This window comes from Oryzias melastigma, linkage group LG17 (assembly GCF_002922805.2).
Source record: "Oryzias melastigma strain HK-1 linkage group LG17, ASM292280v2, whole genome shotgun sequence".
Lineage (NCBI taxonomy): Eukaryota > Metazoa > Chordata > Actinopteri > Beloniformes > Adrianichthyidae > Oryzias > Oryzias melastigma.
In genome coordinates this window covers 11,989,687-12,002,627 of record NC_050528.1, presented here as the reverse complement: position 1 = coordinate 12,002,627, position 12,941 = coordinate 11,989,687, and the positions used below count along the sequence as shown (strand labels likewise).

General features: G+C 37.8%; 1 protein-coding gene across 1 annotated transcript in view; it reads left to right on the top strand.

Annotated features, from left to right (window-relative positions):
* The window catches only part of LOC112147199 (mitochondrial coenzyme A transporter SLC25A42), an 11,379-nt gene extending 8,149 nt beyond the window's left edge, over positions 1 to 3,230 (top strand). The window contains exon 8 of the mRNA XM_024273400.2: positions 730 to 3,230. Within this exon, the coding sequence (XP_024129168.1) occupies positions 730 to 1,052 (323 nt within the window). The 3' untranslated portion in view covers positions 1,053 to 3,230. The remainder of the gene's footprint in view (positions 1 to 729) is intronic.
* The last annotated feature ends 9,711 nt before the right edge of the window (positions 3,231 to 12,941 follow it).

Genomic DNA, 12,941 nt, shown 5'->3' with positions numbered 1-12,941 from the left:
AAAAAAAGTAATATCGCAATAACGATAATTATCGTTTTATCGCCCAGCCCTACGTCTAATACGTAGCAACAGACTCTCGACCATTTCAAATACACAGATAATAAAATTGAAGACACGGAAGATTCACGTTTCTATTATATTCAGAAAACAGTTTTATGACGGTTGTGTCAATTTATTTTGCTTTATTTCTCCATCACATCTCAAATGTAGCTGAAGCTAGTGTCTGGTTGTTAGCCTCCACTTTGACGTTAAAGTGAAAATCTATAGGGGGAAAAAATCATATAATGTTTCATTTATGGAATTTTTTCAAATCAGAAACGACTCTTACAAATCGACAAAGATGTTTCATTGAATCTTCATAATTTGTAAAAAAAACAAACAAACAAAAAATAATCTATTTTTAGACTTTTTTTTTTTTACTAAATTATTTGTAGTAGCATTTTATTTTGAAAATAGTTTTTCAGTAACTAAAAGCTTAAAAATGCCAACTTTGGACCGGTCTGTGAAAATATTGATGATATATATCCGAGTAGAGTGTTTATCTGTAATAATAAGCTTCAAAGAAATAGCACAAATCATAAACATGAGAATAGAATTAACATGTGATCCGGATGCAACATTGGATTTTTGTCATGTTGATTGCCTCCATTTCTAAACATGTGATCAGTTTGGGACATCCCAACACTGAATAACATCTGAGTGAAATATGTTTCCATCCTCCTGCTTCAGAGCAGAGTGGCCGTGCACATCCCTACTCCTACGAGCGCCTGACCTTCGGAGCCTGCGCCGGCCTCATCGGTCAGTCGGCGTCCTATCCCCTGGATGTGGTACGGCGGCGCATGCAGACGGCAGGCGTCACAGGCCACACGTACGGCAGCATCATCGGCACCATGAGGGAGATCGTGTCCGAGGAGGGCTTCATCCGTGGACTCTACAAAGGCCTCAGCATGAACTGGGTGAAAGGACCCATCGCCGTGGGGATCAGCTTCACCACGTTTGACCTAACGCAGATCCTCCTGAGGAAGCTGCATCAGATGGGCTTCACTCGATAGTGACGGCACAGACGGAGGACGTGGGCGGATAGAAGGGATGCTCGGAGACTTTTTAACAGCCAGATTGAGGCAAAGCGACTCAGGTTGTGCAGGAAACCAGTCCTGCAGAGGAGGTACGGTGGGTTCTAAGAGCAATATGAGCAAAAAATGAGCGCACATTAACTGACATTTGGGAACCTCACGAATGTTTCCAAACATTTACAGAAGTCTCTACTGCCATGCAAGCAGTGACACCAAAGGGACAGAGCTCTCTGCAGATTAAATGTTTGTGACGTTGACTATAATGTTGGTACGCTACAAGTTTTTTTTTTTTAGTTATATAAATAGTCCTCAGTCGTGGCCTGTAAAGACTGCAGTGTTTTGTTTTTAAAGCTGATCTCTTGTTGGTGCCAACACGTGTAATATTCTCAGTGCCCATATCTTCTCAAGTTTTTCCTAAACGTATCACTGGATTTTTGAACATTTGTTTCGTCTGACAGTCAAGTTTACTAGAAGTTTATGCTCGCTGCAAACCATCAGAGGAAGTAACTTTACAGCTTCGTATGTCTTCCTTTTACCTTCAGTCTGATGGCTGCGTCTCATTTTTCCTCTCAAATAACACTAGTCACACTCCGGTTTTGCACGTGCAACTTTAAAGTCCTGCATATCAGTAAATACTAACAGACTAAGTTGACTGGAAATATGCAAGCACGTCGTGAAGAGATTTTATAGTCTGTAATTTGTTTTATCTCACATCTAAATCAAAGATGCCTTTAATTATTGCATTTTAAAGTGTTATATGAAGTGGAGGTAATAAAAAGAAAAATCATATTTTATGGTTTCTTATGAGGCTGCAGTTTAACATTCTGAATGTATTGATGGAAGCTTAAAGTCGGTGAAGAGTGTCAATGGTTTCTATACTTGGAGCACGCGTTCTGAGGAAACATGGTTGAGATATTGAGCTGCTGACTGAGAGCCAAGTGGGGCAGAGGGCGAGTCCTGCTCTAGCTCCAAAAACAGTAAACACAGTCTGTACTTTCCGTTTGTGTGTTGGTGTGAACAAGCAATTACAACAAAACCAGAAAACCTCCAGTAGAGTTTTTATTGTTGAGGGAATTTGATTATTTAAATCCTATCTGAATATTTTTGACATTTTTTGGTGAATTTTGCTGCTCATCTGTCATTTTTTTTCACACTGGTCACTAAAACATAAAATTTACTTCTTTTGCGGTTTTTAAGTTATCATACATAAAAGCCACTTCCACACATCTAAAGGTTAGACTTGACTATGTAGTTATTGACACGACTTCATACTTTTTTTTTCCACCACAGCACAAAGGGCTGTTTTCACTTCAGGTGACAACAAACAAGATTCTATGTTCTTTTCCTTCCCTCCGTCTGCCTGATGAGCTGCAGATAAGCTGCATCTGCAAACAGAAGCATTGTCTTTTAGCTCCAGTCTATGATGTTTTTATGGACAAAGACAGAAGCTGTGATTGATGATCGACAAGCAAAGAAGCTGTTTTGTGTAAAAACTAAATGAAGGTGATTTACTGATTCTTAAGTGCCTAGAGTGGAGAAGGAAGAATCTTTAGTATGATTTACTCTTCTTTGGAGACGTAGCTTTGATTTTTAGGCGTAGAATTGACGAGTTCTCAGGAGGCAGCCGATGTCTAAAAGTGGTCTAAAAGTTTGTGAGACTGCAGTGGCTGAATGTATTAACATACTATTTGGTGTTTTTGTGTGTGAAGATTTTGTAAAAGCTTGAACTGCCATGCAGAATCCTGCTGTTCACTTTGACGTTTGTGATTTATTTTGGGACTAATTTTAAATTTAAGAAAAGTACCTGCCTGTCATGCAGAAATGAGAATCAGAGGAGTACAAAAGACAATCATAAAATGCCAAAAACTTTATTAAATCTAACAAAACTAAAGCACTACAATAATTTAGTACAGCCTATTTTTTTTGGGGGGGGGAGTAGTGACTTCATTGTGGAAGTGTGGGCGAGAACTTCTCCATTGTTACAACACCTTATACTATTTTAATGGCTGTGAAAAAACATTCTTTAAGTCCTAGTGCCAACTGAATGTAATGTAACTGAATAACCACAGCTTGTGTCGAGCTTTTTGTGATGATGGTGTTCCTGTAGGAAGTGTTCCTAAATCTCAACATGTCAAATAAAACTGGATGTTAACAGAATTTGTTTGTTCATGTTTTAATTGCATAGACATGAAGTTAAGGCATTTATTTTTTCATTTGTTTACCTTAAAAAATGAAGAATGTCAAGAATTCAAGATAAAATATTTTAAATTCAGTCTTTGTATGCAATGTGTAAACATAATAAATGAGATTAAGCTACGTTTTTCGGAAGAAGTGAATACATTACTTTTTTTAAAATGTCCACCTCAAGTAAATAAAATGGTAACCAATCAATTTTGAATCAAGTTTAACACAAAAAAATGATTTAAACACTATAATAATTAATCAAAGCTTGATATTGTCGAGTAAAAAAAGGAAAATTTAAAAACTAAAGAAATTCTGGGAGCAAAATGTGTTTTTTTTTTTTATTTGTTGTAATGGCCTCATTGCTCCACAAGAGGGCCCTCCATCCCCACCAGAGTGGAACCCGCTTCCGGCGGCTCTGCCGCTCCACCTTTCCGCCGCTAGATGGCGGTGTTTGTCTGCTTTTGCAGCTGAGGGCAGAGGCTGAGCAGAGCCGCCTCTGAGGCCGAGCGTTGAACTTGACCGTGAATTCAAACCCCACACATTTAAACAATGAAGAAACGGTCCTAATACGATAAGTACTGATCAGAATTAAATATGAAATAAAAAAAGACAAATTTTTGCTTTTTTATGATATTATGTGGAAAAAAAAAGTTTGTTTTAAAAAAAAGGAAATAGCGTTTTTTGTTAATGAAAGTAGGGATGTTAATGCCATATCAGGTAAATAATTAATAATGATATTTTTAACCCCGCAAATTACACAAATAAATCAGTTAATTTTGTCCAGATTTTAGTAGAAAACAAAACTCTTAAGAGGGCTAACTAGACTGAAGAAGGGAGGGAATGAAAGGAGACTGACAGAGGATGTGGTTGCTATAGAAACTTGGCATGATGCCTGATGGAGCCAGAGCCAATTTGCATTCATTTAGATGAAGGTTGCTCTGCAGTCTCTCTGAAATAAAAGGAACCATTTCATTCACTTCAGTCTTTTCCTCTGGACCACTTGCCTTTATTTTAAAGTTAATTTCCCTGCCTATCTTATTTTGCTATCACGCTTTTATTTGTACATTTTCATGAAAAAATTACTGTACATTATTAGATTTTAAAAACACTTTTTAATAGGAGTTTCATTCACAACATTTTTATGTTTTTTTTGGTCATTTTTCTTTATTTAATTTTAATTGTACATTATTTTGGGACATTATTTCTATTTCTATTCATGCTATTTTTGAGTTATTAGGATTTTGTAGTAAAACTGCTAAAAAAAATAAGAGTTCCCCGTCTTTGAGTAAATTAATAATAAATGACAAAAAGAGAAAAATTACACACCAGGCCACATGAGGATGTTTAAACAAAGGCCTCTGTCTTTTGTTAAAGATAAAGGCTTAAAATGTCAAAAAACATTTTGTTTTAACAATTAACAAATAGAAAAAAATATTTACAAAGCAATAATGTCGTTTTTTTCTTGTTTTTTAATCTCATTAACATCCTGGCTGTAGCTCAGGAAAATATGGAGTCCATGTTGGGCCTTTGGAACAGTGACTGTAATTATTGTTTTCTTTAGTTAATGATGCTTTCATTGTGTTTTTATCCTTTGAACTTATATGGTAAATAAAAAAAATAGCAGCATACGTTTTAGTGTGTGTTGCTGTATTTTTATTTGGTTTTTTTTTTAACAAGAAAACCAATTTAAACAATCTAGACCTAAAATCCTTAAAAGGTCCAGTGGAAGCAACTAAGTACAATTCATCACCAAACAGAAGGACATACTTTTTAATGAAGGATAGTGATAATAATTGATTCTCTTTTTTAACATCATGTTTATTTATTTAATTATTTTGCATTTTGTACAGTAAAACATTAATTACCGATCATATTAAAGGTATAAAACAGCACATTCAATTCATTTTTATTTTATTGATCATAAATTATCTGTACACACAACTCTCCTTAGCATTTAAACATTAAATTAGAGACAGTCTTGTGCAATATTTAGCATAAAGTCTTCTTGCATAAGTCATGTTTGACGAAAATCATTGCAGGACTTAGAACAATGAAATCATCATGTGCAAATATAGTTCACAAACACTTAAACAATAAAATATTATTACGATCTGATCAGATATATACATACAAAATCAGAATTAATTTGTTTTTGCTATTTTGACAATTTAACATTGTAAATATTGTGTTAAATACAACAAAGAAATTACAATAGAAGTAAACGTGCAGAAACAAACATGAGGATTCATCTCCATAAACAAATATAATCAAAGGACAAAACGATTGAAAGAAAAAACAAACTATAAGACACAACAGGTGAACAAATACATTCTGTTTTTATAACTTTTACTTTAACTACAAATAGTAAAAATAGAAAAGAAAAACAAAGCCAGATTATTATTTTTTTGCAGGAAGTTGGAGCTGGATTGGTGAGGAGATGTTTCTGTTTGTTACCAATCTGTAAGACAAAAAACAGCAAAAAAAGTTAGTGACAGATCAAGGATGCAGAATAATTCTTACAAATCAGAACAAATTACATTTCAGAAAATGCTGCAGGCACAAAGTAAACCAACTTCCTACTTTAGTTATGTTTGCGTTTGTTTCACACTTACACTGTTTGTGTAACCTCTAAGCATCAAGCAGACACACACACAGAACACACAGGTCTGCTGTCTGGTTTTGCATCATTAGAACTGCAGACTGACTTCACTGCTTTAAATAAGGAGGTGCACCAAGAAGACACGCCCACTGTCCTAAAATCAAGCTAAACCTTTTTTAGCATCTGCAGACTGCAGAGATTTTCTGATTTAAATGACTTGGACAGTAAAGAGAAGAAGACAGACTGAATAGATGCAGGTCTTCCAACATTGTTCATTTCCCTGCATGGGACCAAACATATGAGCCTTTATGACTGTCCAGAGCTCCTCCATCATGACTCCTTTGCAAATACTGTGATGCTGTGAAATGAACCTTCAATCTGAGCAAACATGAAGGAAAAATGAATGATCTTATCACCAAAACAACAAAGTTCTGCCACTTTACACTATAAAATCAACACTTCGTAGCAGTAAATACGTGTCAAAAATTTTCAAAATAAGTTTATGAACTGTATTCATATGAAATTTAGCCTGTTAGGTTTTAATTAAAAGACTTCAATCAAATATTTGTGTCTGTTGCCTTTAGTAACATTACTTTAAATATTATTTTAAAGAACAATACATTTCTTTAAATTAAATTCCACTTTATTGTCACCACAGTTGACAATAAAGTTTTTTTTGCTTGTGAAACAGCACTTTTATGTATTTAATTTTCAGTTACATTGAGTGACAATGAGCATTTTTCATTAAAATTCAAAACATTTACGAAGCAAATGATTAAATGAATAAATCCTCCTTTATGTTGCTTCTGCATCCGTCCAAACAAAGACTTCCCTGCTGCCTCCCAGCATAAAGACGCATCATTGGATCAGAGCTCGTCTGGGTTCTTGAATGTGCGGCGTGCTAAGTGGCTGTGACTGAGCGCTGAATGGGCGAGTTTTTCCAACAGAGCCAACTTGTGTGTGTGTGTGAGTCTTCAGTGTACGTGAATAATGGCATCACAGCAGGACGGGGTCTCAGGTCAGGATGCTTGTCCTGAGAACACACCTGCACTCTTTTTTTTCTTTTTTTGCGATTAAAATAGTTTGATCTTGAATTTTAGCTGAAGTATGCTTATACACTTCAGCTGGTTGAGCTGCTTTAAATCTGGGGCGATAAGTTTCCTGCAGTCTCAACAACAAAGCTGAATAATTTAAGTTCACGTAGGAAAAGGGAAAACGCTTTGCGTGGGTGTGTGTGCGTTCCAGTGCACATACATTATGTGTGAGTTACAAGACCTCCTCCCATCTTGTTATGCAAGGAAAATGTGAAAGTGTCTGCATCCCTCTGGAACCACAAACCAGGCCACAGTGTTGTACCCTCCTTCCTCCTCTCGTTTGCCATCAAAGCTTCTATTTCTGAGTCACAGCAGAGATTTCTTCTTGGGTTTTGCAAAGTTTCTTGATTTTTGGATCTGCAGTATATACCACTTTTATTACATATCAGTGGAATTTCTCTCCACAAACACACGGTAAAAAATATTATGAAAACTGCATCATCTTTATTTAATATCAATTTGTTTTTCCCCATGTTTGTTCTAACTGATTAATTTTACTGGAAGTAAAAAAAAAATGTAATAATGACCTTATAAAACCTACACAAATTAAATAAACATAGCAAGAGTTACAAAATAATGTATTTTTTGGATATGGATTGATGACAAGTTTGGAGTGAAAAGAACATTTTGAACATTTATGCAAGAAAATATCTGCACATTTTTCAAAATTCATCACTTGGTTAATCCAAGATGTTTATTACTAGTGAGCATTACATGCATTTTTACTGGTTACTTGTACAAAATGATGTTAAAAAGAATAGTGGGGATTGCCCCTTTCTCCACACTGTGCACGTTTATTTAATAAATTCAAGATACCAGACATTTCTGGTATTAATTTGTTCCTGACCTGTACATCTGTATGCAGTGCACCAGTTTACATATACAGAATCACTACTATTCAATGGAAAAATGACCCAAATCATTGACCTACTTTTCACTGAAAACTTCATGTCAGTTTACAAATAAGAAATAGACTAAATATAAAATTATATAAGATTTTTTTTTGTTGCTATATGTCATTTTACTCCTTTTTTAATTCATTGTCTTTTGCCTACACACCTCACAGTTCTATTCAATTTAAATGTTCTAGTTTATCTTCTGTTTTATTGTCTTATGACATGATGCTATTTATGTGCTTAATAAATACATGCAATTTTAACAAAATAAGGAAAATGTCCAAAAAGCAAATCCCTAATTTTAAAGATTAATTTTAGATTAAGAAAAGCTTTCAAAACACTGATTAACATTTTTAAATGCTTCTTTAGATAAAGCAAAGACTATGAGATCAATGTACACAATCTTATATTGATGCAACACCTGATTTAGTAATTCTGAAGGCTCCAAAACTGACTTTTAATCTGCATCTGTCACATTTTAGCTTCTCAATTAAAGAAAAAATACTTCATCAGAAAGGGACTAAAAGCCTAAAATAAGGATATTGTTCGACATTGAGCAGTTAGGACTAAAACAGTCTTTGAAAAAAGATTTTTTCTCAGACAATTCAGGTTAAAACTTGAGGAGAAACAAAGTGTGACATAAAGAATATTCTAGGGTTTCCAAGTGGGAGGAAAACCATAAAGAAGAAAGATGGAGGGAGAGAGATGAGCAGGCCTGGATTTTACCGTCCCTAGTGTGGTGTACAGGTAGAATATAACTGTTCATGAGTTGTTTCGTATTGTGTAGAGATTTGGGGAAATGCAGGAAAAATCATCATCGGATCCTTAGTTAAATAAAAAAAAAACTATTAGAATAGTCAACAGAGTTGGGTATTGTGAACCAACAAGTTATTTATTTTGTTTGACTAAAACTTTGAAATTAAAGGAAATTATACAGTAAAGCATAATTTTGTGTCAAATATAGAAGCTATTTAAGGGTTAGTCAGTATAATTTAAGAGGTTTTTAACTAATGTTAAGATGAGATGTTTCAGTTCTCGGTGTAAAATTATGGAATGAATTGGTTGATGAAATAAAATTAAGTACTTCACTTTTTTAGTTTAAAAAAAAGTTGAAATATACAAAATATTACAAGAGGATTTGATTTATTTGTGTCTGTTTGAACATTATTGTTTTTTATTTGATTGTATCTATTGATCCCACATTGAAAAAGCTTCATAAACTTCTATCTATTCCTTATTTTTATTGGTTATTTGTTTATATTCTGTCATTGGCAAACCAATAAATACCAATAACCAATAAACATAAACATGAACAAACAAAAAATATTGGTGAGTCTGGGAGTGTTGAGCCCCTAAAATGCATAGAAAGCCATTCTATCATCCTATCAGTTCATCTAGCCATAAATATATTGTTTCCTTTGATCTGTTATAAGTTTTATGTTGAAGCCTCTTCCTGACTCTACTCTCTGTATTTACCGGGATTGGGACAAGCACAGTGTCCTGAATTTACCTTTTTTTGGTCTAGTCATCTATCTTACAATTTTTTCTGTCTTTTATTCTATTTTTATTTGTTTGCATTTTTTGTGTTTTTTTCTGTTCCTGAAATAATTCTTATTTCAAAGTGTCCATGCCAGGCTGCCTTTTTAGTATGAGTGAGAAGCTATATAAGGCCTGGTGGCGTGTCGGTGGCTCAAGAACACACATGCAATCACACACACGCATAAGTACTGCAGGCGCATTTTCACGCCTCCTCCCCGCTGAGCCAGAGCCGGAGACACAGACAGGTCTATGGGTCTATTGAGGGAACCGTGAGGGAGCGGTTCCTTTTTGTAGACCTAATGAAGCCTGGAGCCACAAACATAAAGGAGCGCAGAGAGTCAGCTCCGTCGCAGCAGCTCCCTGCATCAGAAATCTACACTAGAGTCGCTGTAAATATGGGACAATCTGCACAGATTTGAATAAACTGTCACAGGAAACATAAATTATAGATGCTAAAAACATGTTTGAATCTGTTTTAAAAAATCTGCAAAAAAAAAAATGGAACCAAATTTTAACATCAGACACATTTAGCTTAAAAATATTACTAGGCATTGTTGCAAAAATTGTATGGATTTTTATTGGAAAGTTCAGTGTGTAAAAGTTTCAAAGCAAAATGCTTGAATAAAAGAAATGTAATGTTATCTGCTATTTAGCGTACTTTGATCTGTGTTTATCTGTTGAAGTACACAAGAAAAGGCTCTTTAGGAGGTTAATAATTTAATTGACTGGGTAAAAGAGTAGTAGCAGGAGAAGTTTACACGTGTTTGCCGTTTGCTGCAAAGCTCCCGTCAGTCAGAAAGAAACAAAAGACAAGCTCCATGCTGGAGAGCCCAACATGTCACTCAGAGAAGAAATGTCACAGAAAGCAGAGATGTGGGGAGAAAACGCTTCCTGAAAACACACTTAAAGCAGGGAAGGTCTGACTTCTGCTCGTCTACAACTCTGCTGTGACTCTAACGTGACGAAGGAAGCGCTTGTCCAAATCTGCACTCCCAAACAGCTAATAACAGTCGGCGGCGCTCACCGACAGCCTGCCGGCTTCATTTGCATCTTCAGAGACCCAGACGACAGAAGAGGCCCCCCCTCACGCCCACGGATGAACCAGACAACCCCTTCACCGCCCTTGACCCCTGAACTCTAGGGTCCTTTTTCACCTGCTGCAGCATTATTCATACGACCGGGGCCGTCTAGCCAGCGCCTGACTTCTATGCGTGCCCCGGAGATTCCCACGCTCCGGTCTCAGACCCCCAGATCCGGAGACAATCACAAAGCTGCAGGAATTATAAGGAACGCCGCGGAGATCAGAATTGTCTCTGTGTCTTTATGTCTGACTTTTTGGATCTGGCGGTGACCCTTCAGTATTTCTAATCACGTCTGACTGAGAAAATGGGACAGCTTTGTTTGATTCTGTAAAGCCACATGAGCCTTATCACAGTGGTGTAGCTCCCCCCCATTCACAGTGATTTGGTTTCTTCTGCTTCTCCCCACCATGTTTTGTTGTGCCTCCTTTCTCCGGCACCTCAAGGGTAAACTTGTGACTCGCCTCACCTTTCCTTCCTTTTTCCCCTCGTCGTCTACAATTGCCATTGGCTGAGAGCGACGCCTCCGACTCTCATTGGCTGCTGTAACGTTCAGAAAGAGTGATGCGACATACAGCAGGCTGGCGTAGAGAGTCGGGGTGTGTAACTGTTATTGTGAGGGATCAGCCCCAGCATCTCCTGCAGATAATATTACTGTCACATCATGTGAGGAGGGGGCAGATTCTGAATTCGTCTTGCTCCGCGGCATATGGACACCTTCGTCGCTCTATGCAAATGGCCGAGACGTGAACACATGTTCGAATGCAGACAAACTGCCCCCCTCCATCTTACACCCCTCATTAATTGTCTAAAAAAAAACCCAGACGCCCCCTCCTCAAATAATAACCTCTCCACTTAAACCCCCTCTGTTCCACACCCCCCCAACAGTCTAGACCCCAAACCAGACACCCCAAAACCTCCCCACCCCCCCCAGCCTCGCCTCCTCGGCTCCCACAACCAGCCCCTTGATTCGCGTGACCACCATTTTGCTGCCCTCACTGTACAGAGCAGCAGCTGCCCAAAAAAGGATTGCATTGTTGCTCCCATCGCATGAATTCACCCCCCTCCCAATTCAAAGCGACAAAATGTATTCAGTCAAACGTGCAGAAATGTTGCGTGGGAACTCATGTCAATAACGGAGCTCCAATCTCACTGAGGTATTAGCTCCAACTTCTGCAGATATTTTTATTCGGCCGCCTATTTTTATGCTTCAGGAGGAGCTCTACAATTCAGTTCAGAACCATGGTAACCAGACACATGAAAGTAACACCATGATGGTCTGAGCTTTCTCGACTTTGTTGGGCCTTTGGATCATTTCTTAATTAGGGAGTGTCTGAGCCTCTCCGTTTGCTTAAAGCTTTCATCTGTGCATCACGCATGTCTGTGTAGAAACCTGTGTGTGTGTGTGTGTGACGGGGCGCGATCTGATTAAACAAAGCCTCTGCTTAATCTTGTGTACAGTGTCACATTTGCATGCGAGGGAATCACACGCAAACATGCCAACTGCCATATGGCACAGCGCGTCTAGACACTTGAACCCGCACCCTCTTGAACGCCCATCAAACAGGGTGCGCAAAAAAAAAAAAAAAATCCCAACAGCATCGTTTCTAAACGTCGTTTAACTGCTGCCCGCTCGCCACCACCGCGTCAGCAATCAGCTCACACCGTGGATGGAGGCTATGCAAATGCAATTAGCCTCGATTTGCATTGGGCGACAGTTAACGGATGCACAGATGGCAGCCGATCGAGGTGTGTACTCGCCATCTTTGGCAGCGGGAAAAAGACTGGCGGCCATTTTGTCTGAAGCTGTGCCCATCTGGATGGAAGCGACCACGCTGCTTCAGAGTGACGACGACAGCAGTTTGGGAGCCGTGGATGCAGGCTGCTGCATGCACTCAAACAAAATGAGAGCGAGCTCGCTCACATCTGATGGCGAAGGAATTAATAAACTCGTTAACATCCGAACAATCATGGAGTTTAAAAGCAAAAAAGGAAGATTTTCCTTTTTTTTTTTTTTTGTCAGTACGAAATCATTGAAACACAGACATGCTATTTCAGGCAATGAGAGCTCATTGAGAGTTGTTGAGAATGTGGAGAGCTGCAGAGAGATACTTGCCATTTTGTCATCTCCATCACAAGGTCTTTCTGTGCTGTGATCTTCTGCCCTCCATGCTTTTCACCTTTTTTCCCCCTCCAGTGTCCAAAACTGAATAAAAATGTTAGAACAAAAAGTGATGTATTGTCTGCCATTATTTCTGGCTTTGACAGACAATCCAGAGAGGAGTATCTGCTCCGCTTCTTCCACTTCAAGCAAAGAGTGGAGTAGAAAATAAAGATAGTAGTGTCTGTTTATCAGACGTAAAAACTAGTTGAGGGTGGGGGGGTAAACGGCAGATGAGTTGATGATGTAAAGTGAGTCAAAGCAGAACTCCCATGCTAGCTTCAAACAGCCAGAGGCAGAAGATAGGAGGGGGGGG